The 18880-nt window shown below is 37.0% G+C and overlaps 3 protein-coding genes across 6 annotated transcripts; all 3 read right to left on the bottom strand.

Annotated features, from left to right (window-relative positions):
* Positions 1 to 2936: 2936 nt before the first annotated feature.
* LOC121746213 lies at positions 2937 to 8230 on the bottom strand. 4 transcript variants are annotated; one of them, XM_042140146.1, is made up of 11 exons: positions 7955 to 8227; positions 6677 to 7679; positions 6017 to 6132; positions 5791 to 5910; positions 5348 to 5435; positions 4951 to 5042; positions 4770 to 4874; positions 3809 to 3918; positions 3453 to 3540; positions 3335 to 3370; positions 2937 to 3250 (listed from the first exon to the last, which is right to left on the bottom strand). In XM_042140146.1, exons 2-11 carry the CDS (start codon positions 7662 to 7664, stop codon positions 3167 to 3169), a joined length of 1827 nt encoding a protein of 608 aa, XP_041996080.1. In that variant the 5' UTR covers positions 7665 to 7679; positions 7955 to 8227; the 3' UTR covers positions 2937 to 3166. The 4 variants fall into 4 exon arrangements, with proteins under 4 accessions (XP_041996080.1, XP_041996079.1, XP_041996082.1 ...); XM_042140145.1 differs by having other exon boundaries at positions 8033 to 8227; XM_042140148.1 differs by lacking the exon at positions 5791 to 5910 and having other exon boundaries at positions 8033 to 8230.
* A 1255-nt stretch (positions 8231 to 9485) lies between these two features.
* Positions 9486 to 11349, bottom strand: LOC121743749 (CBL-interacting serine/threonine-protein kinase 11-like). The gene has a single exon (XM_042137109.1). The coding sequence runs from the start codon at positions 11052 to 11054 to the stop codon at positions 9804 to 9806; it is 1251 nt and encodes a 416-aa protein (XP_041993043.1). The 5' UTR covers positions 11055 to 11349; the 3' UTR covers positions 9486 to 9803.
* A 1139-nt stretch (positions 11350 to 12488) lies between these two features.
* On the bottom strand, positions 12489 to 14296 carry LOC121743750 (EPIDERMAL PATTERNING FACTOR-like protein 6). Its single transcript, XM_042137110.1, has 3 exons — positions 14070 to 14296; positions 13955 to 14004; positions 12489 to 12911 (listed from the first exon to the last, which is right to left on the bottom strand). The coding sequence occupies exons 1-3, from the start codon at positions 14203 to 14205 to the stop codon at positions 12669 to 12671; spliced, it is 429 nt and encodes a 142-aa protein (XP_041993044.1). The 5' UTR covers positions 14206 to 14296; the 3' UTR covers positions 12489 to 12668.
* Positions 14297 to 18880: the final 4584 nt, after the last annotated feature.

The following is an 18880-nucleotide window of genomic DNA, read 5'->3' as shown; positions in this document are numbered from 1 at the left end:
TCATCTTCAATCTCCATAGACCGAAGTCATTCTTGCCCGTAAACTTCTCCAATTCGAATTTCGCCGTAGACATCGCGCCGATTTCTTTCCCACAGACGGCGCCAATTTGAAGAATCAAATACAGAATCGACGCGAGATTCACGAACAAATGTGGGACGATATTATTACGAATACAAAGCAAACGAAGGCGATTACAACACACTATCACTTAGCTCGCTACTCAATCGGAGAAAACAACTCGATTGTGGATCACTCATCTAGCTAGCTCAAGAATCACAAAGTGTATTCACTTCTCTATCTAGTTTCTTGAATCACACGAATATATGGAGAAAAACAAGATGTGAAACTGAAAACTGAAAAACTAGTCGTTGTAACTGAACGAGCTGTTCAAATACAACGGTTGGTAGCCGAGCTTAATCGAGCTCGGTGTTGGAGAAGGTTAATCGAGTTCGGTGTTAGCCGAGCTTAATCGAGTTCGGTGTTAGCCGAGCTTAATCGAGTTCGGTCCTCAATAATGACTTGGGCCGATGATTGGTCCAGCCACACCAAAACCCAACATAAAGTAGATTCATCCATGTAACCACCGCATTACAAATAAAGAATAAAGAAAGAAAAGTCAAAGCTCATCCACTAAACATTGCAAGGAGAATGTGCGAAATGTCAAGCAAGCACACCACACCTAATGTTCATGATTTATCAATTCAAACTTTATGTAGCTGTCATAAAACATGATCATCTAAGCCATCCACATTATTATAACATATTATAGCACAGGAAATGACATATAAAATGCCGTGAAACGAATAATCACATTATTGGTTGATTAAGTATTTTCTGGGAAGCAATTTGCTTCCCCATCGATCTCAGTAACTTGTTTATTTATATGGAGGAAGTATAAAAGCTATTCAATTTTGAATTTATATGCCCAACATCACATTTATCATAATTAATTTACATACTTTGAAATAAGAGTTAATTTGTATGTCAATAACATTTTATTGTAATTTATAAAGTAATAAATGCATTTCATTTTGAGCACTCATTTTGAAAAAATGATAATAAATGATTAAGTTAGAGAAATAGTAAAGTAAGATAGAGAATATGGTAGATAATACTGTTCTCAATACTATTCTCTATCTTACTTTACTATTTCTCTACTTTAACCATTTATTATCATTTTTTCAAAACGAGTGCTTAAAATGAAATGTTCATTTATTAACCATTTAACCATTGAAAATAGAAATTATTCCATTTGGTCCGTCCCTTAAAATTAGAGATTGTTTTATTTTAATAAACTTTTTCTTTCTAATGTGGTAGGACACTTTTTTCACTAACTATGCTTCAATTATTTTTTCTTTCAATCTTTTTCTTACTTTTATAATTGTGCATTAAAATTCACGTAGTTTCAAAAGTTTCTATTTTAAAAAAATGGGAGGTACTAGTACTATAAAAATTGTTCAAATTGAATTTTACTTAGTTATAAGTGTTTTTTTATTTGACTATTTGTGGAGATAATAGAAGTTTTGTAATTGGATTCAATTACTGCAATATTAGTATAAAAATATTGAAAAATAGTGGAGTAGTACTTCTTGAATTGTAAACGCGTGTTAATAAAGAAATTATATTATTTGACTTGAAAACGTAGCAAAGCAGAATGACATGCTGTATAATGAGTTGTATTGCATTAGTGATTAGTGTTTCTTTTTTTCAGTTTGGCTTCCCACTTTGTTTTGGCAGCAAATGGTATTAGTCAAAACCATTTCCTCATTTTGCTTTTACTCTGTTGTAAAAATACCTAATCCATTTTAGTTTCTATTAATTTTTTATCTATTGCTACAGTATTTAAAGTATATGTGGGGGAGTGACTATATCATTCATTACCAAGTCGTACTCAATTAGTGTATATATGCAATACACGAAAATACATAAGACAAGTTAAAGAGTATTTTAAATTTTATTTCAGAAATATCCTAAAATTACTGAATTCCTCTATTGTAAACATATTTTTAAATTTTATTTCAACAATAGCACAAATATCTATATAGTGTAAAAAAATATCAATAAGTATATTAGTGACAATTAACAAAAAATTAGTTATAACTAACTTTTAAAAAATATCTCAAAAATTTAAATGATTATAACTATCTCAATTTTAATTATATTTTTACACAACATATATTAAATTAAAGATAATATTATAAGGATTCCAACGGGATCCTACATGCATATGTTTCGATGTGAAAATTTGATAAAATTTTCGTAAATATTCATATATTTTCATAATTTCGATACAACAGTTTTATATTAATGCATCTTATATAATATGTCAATATAATATTTGTACAATGTCAATATGAAATTGTGTTTACATTATCATATCTTTATGTTGATATATTTAATACATTTTATTGACATTGTTTTCTTAAACCCTAAATTTGATAGCTGTTATTATCTTTTTAATATTAAAAAATAAAAACAAAATTACACATGACAATTTATAGACTATTAGATCTCTAAAATCATATGGTCTTAAATTAGTTGTAGTTAGCAATTAAAAGAGTAGTTAGCAATTGATCCATCCCCATTGTTTATAGTAGCATATATTTATGTTATTATCGAATGCATATTATAAGATTCCACTCCTAAAGTCAGCAAAATTTAGAAGCATATATTTATGTTATTATCGAATGCATATTATAATATTCCACTCCTAAAGTCGGCAAAATTTAGAAATAAAACTCAATATTTTAGAAGACATTCTGACTCCAAGATAAAAATTTATGGTCGACAGGAGAATAATAAGATTTTTTATAGCTCAAATAATTAAGTGGCGAATTTAAAAAGAAAAATAAGAAAAAACCTAACCTTACCAACCACACAGCGACTTTGATGATGAAGAATTCAACTCATAACAAAAGTGACATAGTGATGAAAGATTAAGTTGGAATTGTGAATCAATGCATTCATTTTCTTTGATTTTAAAATCTTCACGCAACTCCAAATCACAACCTCGTCAAATACAAGACTTACCATCTTCTATATGGCTATAAAAATATTATAGCATCTCATATTTTTTAAAAAAAAAATTGTTAACTCGACCCACAATTAGATGGGGGGTAACTAAGTCTAAATCCAGCATGAGCAAATACCTTTCAAAAAGCGCCTTCTAGCGTGGCACAAACCGGGCAACATTAGCTAGTACTGTCCTTAAGCTTCGGATACCAGCCCCCGTTTTCGAGCTTACCATCATCTGTAGTTAGACAATATTATTGTAATTATGATTCATATTATAGATAAAACGATCAGTAAAGAGATTGATTATCGATGTTCATACCAAGGGTTGAACTGCAGATTTCTTTGCTTTGAGGTTCTGTAAGATCAAAGATTTTGCCCCAGTCAGAAAAGTTTATATGGATGTGATTTCTATACAAATACACACCTACAAGACTTACCTCTTCGATTTGCATTGCTCTCCGTGCCACATCAATTGGAAAAACTAAATCAGTTTTTGTTAAAACAATTTGATACTTTGTCTCATACCTGCACATTTAAGATGGAGAAGGGTAATAAAAAATATTATTGGTGGAATTTACCAGAAACTAGAAGCAAAAAGTATTTTTCAGAATGATGCTCATCAAATCTCTAAAAACAATTGTACACAATCTAAATATACATAATGAACTTATTTTAGCAGTTGGCCTGTCTAGCATTGAAGACTGTTTCCCAAGGTAAAATATATAGAGTAAGGCAGCTTTGGAACAGAAAACGAAACTAACAGAGGCAGAGTTCGTGCAAATAATCTATTTACCTTTCCATCAGATCAATAAGTTCAAGATCCCTTGGCTTCATACCCCATTTTGTGTCTATAAGAAGGCATACTCGCTTTAGACCAACACGTGTCATGACATACTCTTTCACCTACAAAGGATGCATGATTGGTCCCTATAAGAAACAGCGTGTAACCAACATCTTGACAACACATATCAAACAATGCAAAGAGAAATCACCAGCATATCAGACCAGACCACTAACAAAAGTTAAATCATTATGGTTGAAATCTTTTGTTACAAATTTGCAAAAGAGGCATATTGTACATCCGTTGTAACTTTGTTTATTTTGATTCTCCCTAAAACGTATAATGTGCATCTACTGTAACTTTGTTTTCCATGTTAAAGACGTTTTTTCTCAGTTATTTCATAGAACTAATCCCTAAACGAACAAAATCTATGCAAGGGAGGGCATCCAAACATACAAATTCTTTTTTTGTATCATTCTATCTAAATTGGTTTCAAATACTGCAGATAAAGGTACAATAAAGGATTTGTGCACTAACAATTTAAAACAAGGGGCTTCATTGCCCATACAGAGAACAAGGTTTAGTGTGTGATTCGGCTTGCTTCTTGAGCTTGTTCTAAACCATCACATACCTCACATAAATCTGAAGGACAATAAGTCATATCATGCTATGATTACTGATCCATTCACCATTGACAGCAAGATCTAAATTCCCATTCCTTCTACTGATATACGTGGCTGACCACCATTATGATTAACATTTAGTTTCCCAAAAAAATCCAGTTTAAAATGACTTCCCTTTCTACTCTTTTTCTAAGTTGGCTTTTCAAGAAATTGATATACCGGTTATCTTAACTAGATCTAGGAGTGGCCGAACGTCCGACTAGTCATCAACAAGTTACGAGAAACCCCAAAATGGCTGAAGGTATATATGTGAATAGGAACAAAGTTGTAGTGGTTGTTAGAATACTCACAAGTTCCTCCCATGCTTCCTTCACCTCTTCTTTAGCATAAGCAAAACCATATCCAGGCAAATCCACCATACATAGCTTTGGTCCAAGATTAAAAAAATTGATACTCTGCAAAAGGATGATAAGTTGTTAGAATGTATGTCAAATATATTTTAAGTTTGAGCTGCAACTACACACGCAGCACCTGTGTGAGGCCTGGTTTGTCTGACGTCCGTACAACACCCCATTGCCTCGTTAATGCATTGAGCAATGATGACTTTCCCACATTTGACCGGCCTAACAGTGTAATCCAAAGTCCAAAGTAAGTACTAGCAACTTATTCTGAAATGAAGATGAACGTCTAATATTTGAAATCCAAATTATCTTGTAAGAAAGACAACAATACTAGAAGCCTAAGATGATTATCTTTTATCTGTACTTTGGTTTTTCATACATTCAATTTTCTTTTGCCAATACTATTAAGAGATAAGAGAAACAAAATGGAGGACTTTGATAAAGGAAATGCAAATTCGAAGAAACCAACTATGCACTCTTATCTATATTGAAGGGAGGTGACTAATATTAAGTATTAACTATTATACCTGCAAATGCAATCTCAGGAAGATCAGGAGGGGGAAATGATGAGGAAATCTTTGCAGCAGCAAAGAATTCTAATTTGTTTCTAAATGCCTGCAAGGTAATCAAATTAACAAGATTAAGGACTCAATGTAAGATCCAAAAACAGTTTTATACAACCACGTCAGGTAGTCTTGCTTCAGGTATTTAAAATGGAAAAAAGGAGAACATGTATTGCAATAAAAGCATAATATTGAATATCTTAATTTGTCTAGCAAGAGAAGTTCCAATTCCATGTTGAGCAAAAGATGGTAGGTATCAAGAATAATAGGAACGTCTGAAGAGTGGTGATATTCCAGTCTTATATTCCAACAATCCATCATTAATGTCCATTCAGCCTTTGTTAACTTCAATATCATATATGAAAATGGTAAAAACAATTGAAAATAGGATGAGAGTAACTCCATACTGGTACTTCAATGCGTTCTCTTTCCGGAGTTGTTGAGAAGGGTAAGTTGTCTAAAGGAGCAGGAAGCTCAATGTTGTAGCCCGCCCTCTTAAAATCAATTTCGCGCCTGCGTCCTAATAACTGGATAATGATTTTCCAGAAAAGAAAGAGAGAATCACGCGGTTAACAGTTGAGAATGAAACTGTAAGAGTTTCCAAGGACATATATAGGTTGAATGGCTTATTACATTGTCCTGTACGAAGGAAAGGATGGAGGAGCTAGGACTGATGGCACGAAATTGAGCATTCTTTGACATTTCAGAACCAATGCTTTCTGTCTCATCTATTTTCACCTGATTAGTACCTGAATATCATGCACAGAAATCAACCTTAAGCAAAAGAGCCAAAAGTTCATCCCAAGAGTTCATATATGGTTTTGTACCAGAATACAGTTTGGCACAGTTCACTAAACTAAAAGTGCCAGCCCCTGTTCTGGTGATGAATATCTTTACAAAAGGGAAGCCAGTTATTTCTTCATTGATGTTATCCCTAATCTGATACCATACCATTAAATTTTGGATATGTTTTGGGCCATCAAAATCCTAAATCACAAGCTTCTTTCTAAGACAGTAGGAGCCGAATGAGCCATCTCTAGGTTTAATAGAATCCAGGGATAATTTGCCTCATGAATTTATAAATGATTAAAAGCTCATGATAATGAAAGTCAAAATTCCACTGGTAAGCAAATACTAAGATGTAACATCCATGTTGCTAAATTCTGGAAACTCAAAATCCTTTACCAAGGAAAAAAAAGGAACAGGTATCAAAATGATATGCAATATAGAAATAATAATATATTAGACTGGTACATAGATAATGCTACCATTCAGAAGTAAAACCACACTGACCTTTATCAGATGCGCTATCATCCAATCTCTTGTTGGATGTATCATAAGGGTCTATCCGGATACCTCGTTTTTTCTTCTTAGGTGGTCCCTCTGTTATAGACGAACCATTAATCAAGGCCTTCATTCTCTGATCCTTTCTACTGTAACGCTTGTCAACAGAACTAACTGCATTTATTCTCTGATTCAACTCCTTTTGTGTGTCCAAAGGTGCTTTCCTGTCACCACTTATCTTTGATTTTACATTCCCTAAGCCATTGTCTCTAACATACTTCGGCTTATCAGCACGTCCCATCTTACCGCTCTGCCCTCTCTTATCAAGTGATTCACTTCCCCTGAGTTTACCACTCTCTGTCACTGCCTTGTTCCTGCTAGAGTCCTTAAACTCATAATCCCTTCCAAGTGATTCACTTCCACTGAATTTAGGACTCTTTGTTACCCGTTGGTTTCTACTAGAGTCTGCAGACTCATAATCCTTCCATCTTGACAGCCTCTTTCCATTATCCATACTTGAGTTGAGCACATTTGTTTTAGTTTGGGACTTCAACTTTCTATCATTACCATTGAATGTTCCCTGCTCAACTAATCTAGGATCAGCACTGATTCTCTTCCTCTTCAGACCTGACTTCCCACCAACGAACGGTTCAAGCCCCCCGTTCCCACTCCTTGTTTTCCAATCTCTTTTTCCTCTGCCACGCACATCGCTCAATCTTCCATCCTCACTGTGATACGCAACAGCATCACTGCCATTTCCTCTGCTTTGCAACCTTCTACTCTCTATCTTCTTGCCCTCTCCAGTCCTAACACCCCCACTGGACCCTTCTGACCCCTCAGTTGCAACTCTTGCTTTTCTGTGGCCTCTACCAACACCAGTATCCCTTGACCGTGGGGTTCTGACTCCATCCTCAGAGCCTTTTGAGTTCCCTGTCCTAACCCTCAGTTTTCTACTAACTTTAAAAGAACCTTCATTTGAACTCCTTCTCACAGGCATTTGTTCGAGGGAGTACTATACACAAATAAACAAAAAATGTCATATGCCAATTGACAAGCAGAAACACTGTATATATCATCCTAGAACAGCAAACAAAATTCGTCTGACCATAAAACAAGATCAATAAACTGAGAAATGTATATATAAACTCTAACAGTACGTCAAGCGAGCCATTTCGTTTCCATTTACACACGTTGGTACGAAATGGTTAGGGGTGACGAGAAAAAAAAAACTTAATGTCATGAGAAGTGTAGCACGATAACCAGAAAGAGAGAATCTTAGTAGAAAACCTTAAGCCAAATGATTTAATAGGGTGTTGGATTCAATTCAATTGGCAAGTAGTAGAAGAAAGGAGAATGCACACTAACTGTTTGATGAATTGCTGGGAGCGCTTAAAATACTGTCGGACTACTGTATATTTTGTCTCCACGGAAGTCTAACGCCAGAAAAGGCAATGTTGCCGCGCAGGGAACAATAGAAAAACCTACTAATATTGATTTAAATATAGTAAATTTATTTAAACTGAAAAACCTAATTTTATTTCTTTCGAACTGCACCTCCTATACGCATGGTCAATTTCTTAAATTTATTTTTAATGTTTCTTTTAGTCTAGTATTTTTAAGGTTTCTTTTTATTTAAGTAAATATTAGTAAATTGGTTATTTATTAGTAAAATTTATTAATATGTGGGTGTGTGATTAATTGACATACCACAGAATTCTGAATTCCTATAACATGATGATTTAGAAGAAGAAGAAAAAGAAAAAGAAAAAGAAAAAGAAAAAGAAAACGAAAAAGAAAGAGCGGAAGGAGAAGATATACAATGGCAGACAAGAACTCGTAAATAGACGTGAGATAAATAATACTAGCATACTACAATATTCAAGTAGCAAATAATGTTATAGTGTGGTGGTAGAATAATTCATCTTTGCTTTATATAAATGTTAGTGAAGATTACACTCTGCAATAAAAAATAAGAAAGTATATTTAATTTGATGAGTTAATATTTAAAGCGGAGCTTATTATATGGAATAAAGTTTCTATAATTCCCAATGTTGCTAGACGCTTCAGAAGTATACATTATGCTTGTTTCAGTTTGCAATGAGTTATTATGTTAAGTTCTATTAATATTTTTATTTACTTATTGTGCAGTTTATCATTTTATTTTTCTTTAGTGTACTAACTTTGACTTTTCAATATTACACTTTCTAATCAATACATATGTGTGCTGTTTAAATTACAAACTTATAAAAATTTATTTTTCGTGATCTAGTAAATTGTTATTTTTTTTTGAAAGCTTATTTAAAGATAATATTAATAATTTAAGTTGATTAATTGACAATGTTAAATTAAAAATGAAATGGGTCGTTCACAACGTGACACTAGTTAAAATTAGGGACACTTGGGCTTAAGGTGTATTGGGCTGGGCCACTAACTTCAACACTATTTCATCCACACACCATATCCCACATACATTTCTTTGGCCCACGCACACAAGAGTTTCATCTCCTAAACATTTCTCAATTTGTGCTACAATAATAAAATCAACAAATAAACTTTGAGAAAATCGTGGGTATTATGGTCGACGTAGCTAGGGTTCCAGAGGTTTTTTTCGTTTTTGTATATAAAATGGTAAATTAATTTTCCGTCTAATTTTTTTTTCTAAATGCAATAAGTTTGTCCATTTTATAAAAATTATATGGAGTAGCTCCGTTCGTGACTATTACGTATCAATGGTCGACTCTGTTGCTTTATTTGATGGCAATAGATAGATAGATATAACCGAAGCTACTCGCACCTCATATAGTAGTACTCCAGTATATATAATAAAATTATAATGTATGTAGTATATATAATACACATACATAATACTAGTATATTGACAATGTAAAATATTATCGGACAGCAATTTACACAATATTTTCATCGTCCAACTAAATAACAAATCAACCTTTTCCTAAGCAAACGCATCTCGAGTGCCGATGGTTGGGACTACGGTGACAGTCCGGTGGCGATCGGTGGCGGACGCGATTAAGCAGCTGCAGTAAAATAGTAACAATAGTAGTAGTAGTAGATGATTTACAGTCGATCCAGGGGAATTGATTTCACCCTTTCCTACATTTACACAAGCAAAATTTCCCTAATAACAAGCGACGGCCGCCTCCTGCATAAGCAGCGGCCTAATTTTGTCACTCCACAACCTCGATTCACCGCTCTTCGTCTTCACTTCCACAACCACATACTTCTCGCTCAAACGATACACCTCCATCCCCACCAACACATTACCATTCTGCCCCTCTATCTCCACCTCCCACTCCTTCTTCTGCCTCAGACTCACCCGCCCCTCCGCCTTCGCCGCCTCCACCACCTTCTCCATCACCTTCTTCGGCGACTCCTCCACCGTCACCCTCTCCACGTCCTCGAACGACACGTGCTTCTCCTGGAACAGTCCGGAGAGATCCAGCCCCGACGACATCGAGATTATGTCGAAAGCGTTCATATCCACCGGCCTCTTCTCCTGCTCCGCCGCAGCGAACGCGAAGCAATCGCTCTCCCTAACCTTCGTGTTTTTGTAACCCTTGGCGAACCACGGATCGAGCTTGATCTCTTCCATCGTGATCCTCGTGCTCGGGTTCGTGTCGAGGAGGCGCGAGAGCAGCCTCTTCAACCCCGGCGACATCCACTTAGGGCACCGGAATTCCCCCTTGTAGATCTTCCGGTACATATTCATCAAATTCGGATCGTTAAACGGCAGATAACCGGCGGCGAGCACGAATAGAATCACGCCGCACGACCAGATGTCGATTTTCGCGCCATCGTAGCCACGCTTGGCGAGAATCTCCGGCGCGACGTAGGCCGGAGTGCCGCAGAGCGTGTGGAGGAGTCCGTCGGAGTGGACCTGGTCGCGGATGGCGCTAAGGCCGAAATCAGAGACCTTCAGATTCTCATCCTCGTCGAGGAGGAGATTCTCGGGCTTGAGATCGCGGTGGTAGATCCCGCGGGAGTGGCAGTGGCTGACAACGCCGACAAGTTGCTGGAAGTATTTCCGGCAGAGAGCCTCGGTGAGGCGGCCCTTGGCGACCATGGCGAAGAGCTCGCCGCCCTTGACGTATTCGAGGACGATGTAGATGATGTTGCGGGTGGCGAGGACCTCGTAGAGGCGGACGGTGTGGGGGTGGCGGAGCTTGCTCATGATGGAGATCTCGCGCTTGATGTTGGCAATGAGGTTGGCGTCGTTTCTCAGCCTGCTCTTGTGGATGACCTTGATGGCGACTTCTTGCCCGGTGGCCACGTCTCTCGCCAGGTAGACTTTGGCGAAGGCGCCGCAGCCGAGGAGGCGGCCGAGCTCATACTTTTGGAACAGTGCGGTTTCCGACGACAGAGCAGCCATTGGAAAGCCGGAGAGGCCTCTTGGATTAGTATATGATCCTAGAGACCTCAAAATTGATTCAAATAATATTTGAAAAATTCGGCGGAGAAATTTTATGGGAAAGAATGGAATATATACTAAACTATATAATGATTGAATTTGAAGGTATGTTCATGTTATATAGAGATTCAATGGGATGAGATTGGCGGTTTTGAGTTGTTCGCGGGCTTTTGTGCTTGGGAGGCCTTCTTGTACAACCGTTTATCCTTCACTTTTTTTCTGGATTTGAAATTAACAATTTTATCACCTGCAGCTGGACCTTGGATTTTTTTTCCTTAATACAAGGAGTGCAATTTTATTATGTGTGGTAAATGTGATCAATTAGCATATAATTTTGGCTTGAATTTTTTGTCAAGTTACTATTATTGTATACATCCTGAATTCCTGATACTTTCATTCGATCAATTACTGACTGTTAATCTATTTTCCTACGTTTGAAATCATGGAGGGCGTTCCTTACATTTAAAGCATACTAATATTATTAGTTCTTTATTAATTTGCTATTTTGAATTCCACGTTCATTGATAGTATTGAATTAAATATCTCATGATGACATTGTAATTTGTAAAAGCAATAAATTTCCAAATAATTTTATCGATTTCACATGATAGGTTGATGATATGTGAATATCATGAATTCATGTTTGTTGGAAGTCATTAAACTTCGTGATTGCAAATTATTAGAACTATGTTTTATACCGTTGTATTTCACACACATTTTTATTTTCAAGCAAAATCATAATATATCCCATACCATAACATTATACGGAGTATCAAAGGGCAAATCTACCCCACCGGAACCAACCGAACCAAATTGGAGTATCAAATAAATCATGTCATCACGATGTCCCATACACGCATTTTTAAATCTTGGGCGTTGATTTTCTAGATCTCTCTTGATGCTTAGTTTGCCTATAACACAACCTTAAATGCTACTCTAGTATGTTAGTACATACTTCATCCGTCCCACAAGAATATGCACTCTTTTCTTTTTAGTCCGTCTCACAAGAATATGCACTTTCCAATTTCGGAAACTATTTTCACTCTAATGAGGTGAGGCACATTCTCCACTAACAATATTTTAATTGTTTTTTTTCTTTACCTCTCTCTTACTTTCTCAATTTTGTATTAAAATCCGTGCCGACCCCAAAGTGCATATTCTTTAGGGACGGAGAGAGTAGTATTTTATTTAGATACCATTTTTAAGTGACATTTTCATTTAATCCCCATTTAACATTATTTATTTTGTTTTATGTGGTCCACATTTTGAAAACTCATTCCCCCCTCCCAAAAAAAAATAAAAAATAAAAAATACTCCAACATTGGTCTTAAATAGTAACATATGTCACATTTGCTCTGACTTGTTATATATAGTTTACAAAGAATATGAGCAACGTGAAAAAATGAAGTACTCCGTAATATATGGCGACGACAAATTCGAACTGTGATTTGAATAATTAATAGAAATACTATATTCTCCTCTTGCTTCTAAGCAAATAAAAATATTAGTAGAAACTAATCAGAGTAGATCGACGTTCAATTAATGGCAAATTAACCGAAGAAGGGCAGTAGCTAGTTAGGGCATGTACAATTTATTGCCACATTTACACCTCCAAGCCTCCGGGTAGTACTCCGTCGTCACCCGGCCCCCTGGCGGCACCGGCACATGCACCGGCTTGCACGGCAGGCATCCACCGCATTTCCACGCGCAACGTGGTGGCGATGACCCCGGACCTCCCAGTAGTAGCCTTCTCGGCCCTATGCTGCTTCCTCTCACTCGGCCTCCACCTATCTCCAAAATATTGCTTTTCTCTATATTCTGCACCAAATTATTATACTACTTCATTATCTATTTTTTAAAATTCTTTTTCCAAATAAGTTTATTTTTCATATAATCGGTTTTATTTATATATATATATAAACTGATTTGTATGCATACTTAATTTGGTAGATAAAGATTTTAAATCGTTTGGTGCGAACGTGCAAGACCATTAATTTTGATTAATATTTCACCCAACACACACTCAAATATGATGGTGCATTTTACACTGAGCGAACCAAATAGTAGTAGTTCAATTAAAATAGAAAAAATTGAATAAAAGTTCAAAACAAGAAAAAAAAACCTAAAATTGTACTACCACGAGAGTAGGTCCGAAAAAGAAGGGGAAATTGAAAAGCTGAAGCTGTAACAAACAGATATTTTAGAGATTGGCAGGAGCTAACGTGCGCAGCGGGGCCAGGGTTTCACGGGGATGGAGCAAAATCATGCACGCGCTGCGGTATCTAAAAATTTACAATGACGACAAACGTGCACCCCCCCTGCTCCCGCTAGCAAAAGAAAGTCATGTTGGGCTAGGTGGCGCATGGGCATGGGCCCCAGATCAGAAGATTGTAGTGTTGGCGCAAAAATCAAAGTAATCACAAAAACTCTCACCTCGTCACTCTTTAATTTACTCCATTAGATTATGCTTTTCTAGGAAATGTTTAATTTCTAACGTATTCTTCCAGGTGAAATAGCTATGTGAATGAGAAATTGACAAGACGATACATATATCTATCAAATCAAAATCAAAATCAAATAAAAGGACTATGTAATTCAGCCGTATAAAACACTTGATTCCTAGATGGACCTCCACCACATGCTTTCCTCATTTTAATGCTTGATTAAACTTGGAGGCTAAAGTTCTAATAATTGAGGAGCATTTTAGTAATCAAATAACACATGTATATTTGAGCAAATTAGCTAGCAAGTGGAAAGTTATTAAGGACAATTCAAGATAGGGATTTAAATTAAAATGGTCTAACTAATTAAGCATCAAAATCATAATTTATTGAAACGGAGAAGATGAGGGATTTGCTTACCTTGAAGAAGAGATTGGCATCAGCTTTAAGATTGAATAGAAAATTGATGTCTGCAAAAAGGCAGGGAAAAGGATTAGGTTGGCGGCGATCTGACATATAGAGATGAAAATCTGACCTGAAAGCGAAGAAGTGTGGTGGTGATTTGCAGAGAAGAATCCATGGAAACAAAAGAAGCAGAAGAAGGAGAATAGAGCGTAGAGAGGGAGATATCTGGTCATAGTAGTGGAAAGAACAAGTGCGATGAGAGTCATTTGTGGCGCCCCATGCGACAAATTCAAGCAGTGTGTGTGTGTGTGTATAAGAGTATTTGAGAGAGAAATATAAGGGTGTCCACTATAATGAGGCGCGGCTATAGCCGCGCTGGGGGAAAAAGCGGGGCGGAAGCGGGGCGGGTTATAGTGGGAAGGGTGTCCGGCGCGGGGGTGGACGCGGCGAGTGGGGCGAGATGCGGCGGACGTGCGATAGCCGTGTGCGCGGCGAGGACGCGGCGGGGGTGCAATAGCCGCGCCTATAGGCGCGGCGCCTATAGTGGAGACATTAGCCGCGGCGGTTGCATGCGATTTTTTTTTTTTTTTTTTCACTTCAATTCACCTATAAATACACCCCACTCCATTCATTATTTTCACACCATTCAAACACAACATCTATACAAATTTCTCTCACTACAATTTGGGGTCGGAAATGAACAATTTGTGGAGAGACAACTGGAATGCTCTGATTCAACAGGTGCAACACCAGGCCGAGCGATGGGCGCCGGAATATGATAATAGAAGATGAAGGATTTGCGGCAGAGCGATGGGCGCCGGAAGAGGGTGCAAGTACAAGTCACGGTGTCGCCTCCGCGCCGATCCAGATGGGCGTACCACGGAGCAATGAATATTTGATCCAACGCTTCGCTGATATGCGCAGGACCACATCACATAACACAATGCAGGCCGATTTGATTGAAGAAGTGTGGGCACGTAGGGGAGGTGGTGGCGTTGTGTAAACTTGATAGTGATTTGTACTAGATTCAATGTAGTGTGTGATTTTAATTTTAAATATAATTTAGTGTGTAATCCTAATTTTAATTTTAATTTGTATTTTATTTTTATTTTTATTTTTTATTTTTATTTTTATTTTTAATTCGTATAGTCGGCTTCTTCTAATTACGTATAGCCCGATAAAGTTGTTCATAATTACTTGAAATATTATAAAATAAAAGTTGATTATAAAATTTTGGGGCTATTGGAGGTGTCCACCATAGTGGCGGACACAAAATTTTGGGGCTATGGACAACAAAATTGGGGCTATTGACAAAAACTGGGGCGGGGCTATTGGGCGTGTCCGCCTTATAGTGGACACTATAAGAGAGGGGGCAGATGGGAATGGGAAAAGTATGGTCAATTCCTAAGCTTTGCCATGTTTGGGGTGAGATTTGATGTGGCAGGCAGGCTTTTATGTTTCTACATTTCCCAAACTCAGCCATCACCCCACCACCAACTCCCACCTCCCTCTACAACTAACTCAACTTATATACACCTGCTTCCTACCTCCTTTTTCTTTTTTATTTCTTGAATCACCATTTTTAGTTTTTGAAATGACAATCCTTCCTTCACCACATCTCTTTTCTGGAATTCGAAACAATAATTCAATTCTATATATACTCATCTGTCCACTATTAATTACTCCCTCCGTCCCGCTTTATCAGTCCCGGTTATTTTTATGCACTTGTTTTGTAAAAATGATAATGAATAGTTAAAGTGGAGAAATGACAAAGGAAGAGAGAGAATATTATAGAGAAGAGTCTTATCTACATTATTCTCTCTTAATTTACCATTTCTCCACTTTAACTATTTATTATCATATTTACAAAACGAATATAAAAAAGTAACTGAGACTGCTAAAGTGGGACGGAGAGAGTAATTGTTAGCAGGAGTTTAAATAAATGTTATGGAAAATGAGCTGAAAATGTTAGTGGGACGTGAATCCTACTTCTGCATACACCAGTTTTATAGTGTAATAAAATGTGAGGGAAAATAAGATAATAGATAGTGGGGTTCACTACCAAAATTTGTAAAATATAAGTGTGATAAGTATTGATAAACGGACATCCAAGCCTCCTAGCTCAACTGGTTGAGAAGGGAGGCAAGGATACCGCGTCATCCTAGAGGTCGCGTGTTTGACCCCTGGGAGGCGCATCTTGGGGATTAATTTCCCTGGGAATCCTAGTGGATTCACTGGCCTGACTCCAGAGCTTCGGGAGGTGATTAAGCCTGTACCCGTGCCTGGCCTGACTCCAGAGCTTCGGGAGGTGATTAAGCCTGTACCCGTGCCTGGACCCAGGAGCTGGGGGAGGTGAAAAATCCTGGACCCGAGGAAGAGAGAGAATGGGGGAGGTGAAAAATCCTGGACCCGAGGAAGAGAGAGAATATTATAGAGAAGAGTCTTATCTACATTATTCTCTCTTAATTTACCATTTATTCACTTTAACTATTTATTAACATTTTTACAAAACGAATATAAAAAAGTAACTGAGACTGCTAAAGTGGGACGGAGGGAGTAATTGTCGGCAGGAGTTTAAATAAATGTTATGGAAAATGAGCTGAAAATGTTAGTGGGACGTGAATCCTACTTCTGCATACACCAGTTTTATAGTGTAATAAAATGTGAGGGAAAATAAGATAATAGATAGTGGGGTTCACTACCAAAATTTGTAAAATATAAGTGTGATAAGTATTGATAAACGGACATCCAAGCCTCCTAGCTCAACTGGTTGAGAATGGAGGCAAGGATACTGCGTCATCCTAGAGGTCGCGTGTTTGACCCCTGGGAGGCGCATCTTGGGGATTAATTTCCCTGGGAATCCTAGTGGATTCACTGGCCTGACTCCAGAGCTTCGGGAGGTGATTAAGCTTGTACCCGTGCCTGGACCCAGGAGCTGTGGGAGGTGAAAAATCCTTGACCCGTTCCTGCGGGGCTGGTGGACCCATTGGGTCCCACCTTGACAACGAAGCGCGTCTTGGTAAGACGCTTTTCCTCCGACCGTTAGGCCGGGGGTCCGAGTCACTTCGGGGGGTAGGTGGGGAACCACCGTCGATCCTCCTTTAAAAAAAAGTATTGATAAACGGACCAAAAAGAAAATTAGTAACAAGTAACCACGCACCCCGGAGGGAGTATGAATTTACAAAGTGTAAATTTACGGGGTAAATACATAACACTTACAAAATGTTTCACATTTGTTTTATATTAGTACAAAAAGTTTGAAGTTTACATAAATCATACAAAATGTTTCACTCGTGTTTCAATTTTGTACATTCCGCTATTTTTGTTTGGATGTCGTTAACTCTTTGTCTATGTGAAGTACAAAATGTTTCATAGTTTCATGATAGTACAAAAAGTTTTATCATTGTTTCATATTATTACAAAAAAATTCATCATTGTTTTATGGTTTGTACGTCACATAAGTGAAAAGTTAATATCGTTTAAATACATGTAACGGAATATATTAAATTGAAACACAGGTGAAATATTTTGTATGATTATGTAAACTTCAAACTTTTTATACTAATATGAAACAAATGTGAAACATTTTGTATTAGATATGTATTTATCCCTAAATTTACACCAACTTTTTAAGGAGAGAGTGATGAAATCCGTTTCTGATTGGGGGTTTATTCTCTAGTGGGTGTGCATTATTGAAAAATATGGAAGCACCTGAGCTCTTGCAAGTAAATACTACGCCGTAATTCATTTCATTTTGCGATTGTCGACAACATCAAATCGAAATTAATACTATAAAAGGTGGAATTCTCATTTTTTCTATCACTTTTTTTTATAAAGTTAAATAATTTATTAAGTCAGAATATATAAGAGCATTCACAATGGGACAGGCTTCGAAATTAATACTATAAAAGAAGGGATTCATATTCCACTAATTTTTTCTATCACTTTCTTTTATAAAGTTAAATAGTTTATTAAGTCAGAACATATAAGAGCATTCACAGTGGGGCGGACGATAGCCCGCCCGATAGTTAAATAATTTATTAAGTCAGAAAATATAAGAGCATTCACAGTGGGCGGACGATAGCCCGTCCGATAGTTAATAATTTAATAAGTCAGAACATATAAGAGCATTCACAGTGGGACTGGCTTCGAAATTAATACTATAAAAGAAGGGATTCATATTCCACTAATTTTTTCTATCACTTTCTTTTATAAAGTTAAATAGTTTATTAAGTCAGAACATATAAGAGCATTCACAGTGGGGCGGACGATAGCCCGCCCGATAGTTAAATAATTTATTAAGTCAGAAAATATAAGAGCATTCACAGTGGGCGGACGATAGCCCGTCCGATAGTTAATAATTTAATAAGTCAGAACATATAAGAGCATTCACAGTGGGGCGGAACATAAAAGAGCATTCACAGTGGGGCTCATATAAGAGAATAGAGCGTAGAGAGGGAGATATCTGGTCATAGAAAAAATTAGTGGAATATCAATCCCTTCTTTTATAGTATTCCGTCACACTGTGAATGCTCTTATATGTTCTGACTTAATAAATTATTTAACTTCATAAAAGAAAGTGATAGAAAAAATTAGTGGAATATGAATCCCTTCTTTTATAGTATCAATTGGACGTCCGCCCGATGCATCAGGCGGGCTATCGTCCGCCACTGTAGCAAGGCGTACGATGGCTCCTCCATCGTCCTTGCCCTATGCATCGTCAGCGGACGATAAGCCATGGAACACGCATCGTCCGCCCCATTGCGGGCGACGCGGACGATACCGCGGACGATGAGTACGCATTTTTAATTTTTTTTGTTTCTTCAAAACACTATATATATATATATATATGGTTGTCTTATATACAAAACAATCTAAAGTGTATAACCTAGAACTACATTTCATCCATTGGATGAGGAAAAAGGATGGTCAAGATCAAAT

Source organism: Salvia splendens, chromosome 8, assembly GCF_004379255.2.
Source record: "Salvia splendens isolate huo1 chromosome 8, SspV2, whole genome shotgun sequence".
Taxonomy (NCBI): Eukaryota; Viridiplantae; Streptophyta; class Magnoliopsida; order Lamiales; family Lamiaceae; genus Salvia; species Salvia splendens.
The sequence above is the reverse complement of the archived record's forward strand: the minus strand, read 5'-3'. Positions and strand labels throughout refer to the sequence as shown.

What these genes read in the sequence shown, in the direction of transcription:
- LOC121746213 (XM_042140146.1), bottom strand. Translation starts at nt 7,664, where the DNA reads ATGCCTGTGAGAAGGAGTTCAAATGAAGGTTCTTTTAAAGTTAGTAGA. An exon ending in TGATAGCGCATCTGATAAAG is followed by an intron (nt 6,133 to 6,676) that starts GTCAGTGTGGTT and finishes CATGATATTCAG; the next exon opens with GTACTAATCAGGTGAAAATA. An exon ending in GAGCAATGCAAATCGAAGAG is followed by an intron (nt 3,371 to 3,452) that starts GTAAGTCTTGTA and finishes TTGATCTTACAG; the next exon opens with AACCTCAAAGCAAAGAAATC.
- LOC121743749 (XM_042137109.1), bottom strand. Translation starts at nt 11,054, where the DNA reads ATGGCTGCTCTGTCGTCGGAAACCGCACTGTTCCAAAAGTATGAGCTC.
- LOC121743750 (XM_042137110.1), bottom strand. Translation starts at nt 14,205, where the DNA reads ATGACTCTCATCGCACTTGTTCTTTCCACTACTATGACCAGATATCTC. An exon ending in CCACACTTCTTCGCTTTCAG is followed by an intron (nt 14,005 to 14,069) that starts GTCAGATTTTCA and finishes GCCTTTTTGCAG; the next exon opens with ACATCAATTTTCTATTCAAT. An exon ending in ATGCCAATCTCTTCTTCAAG is followed by an intron (nt 12,912 to 13,954) that starts GTAAGCAAATCC and finishes AATTTGGTGCAG; the next exon opens with AATATAGAGAAAAGCAATAT.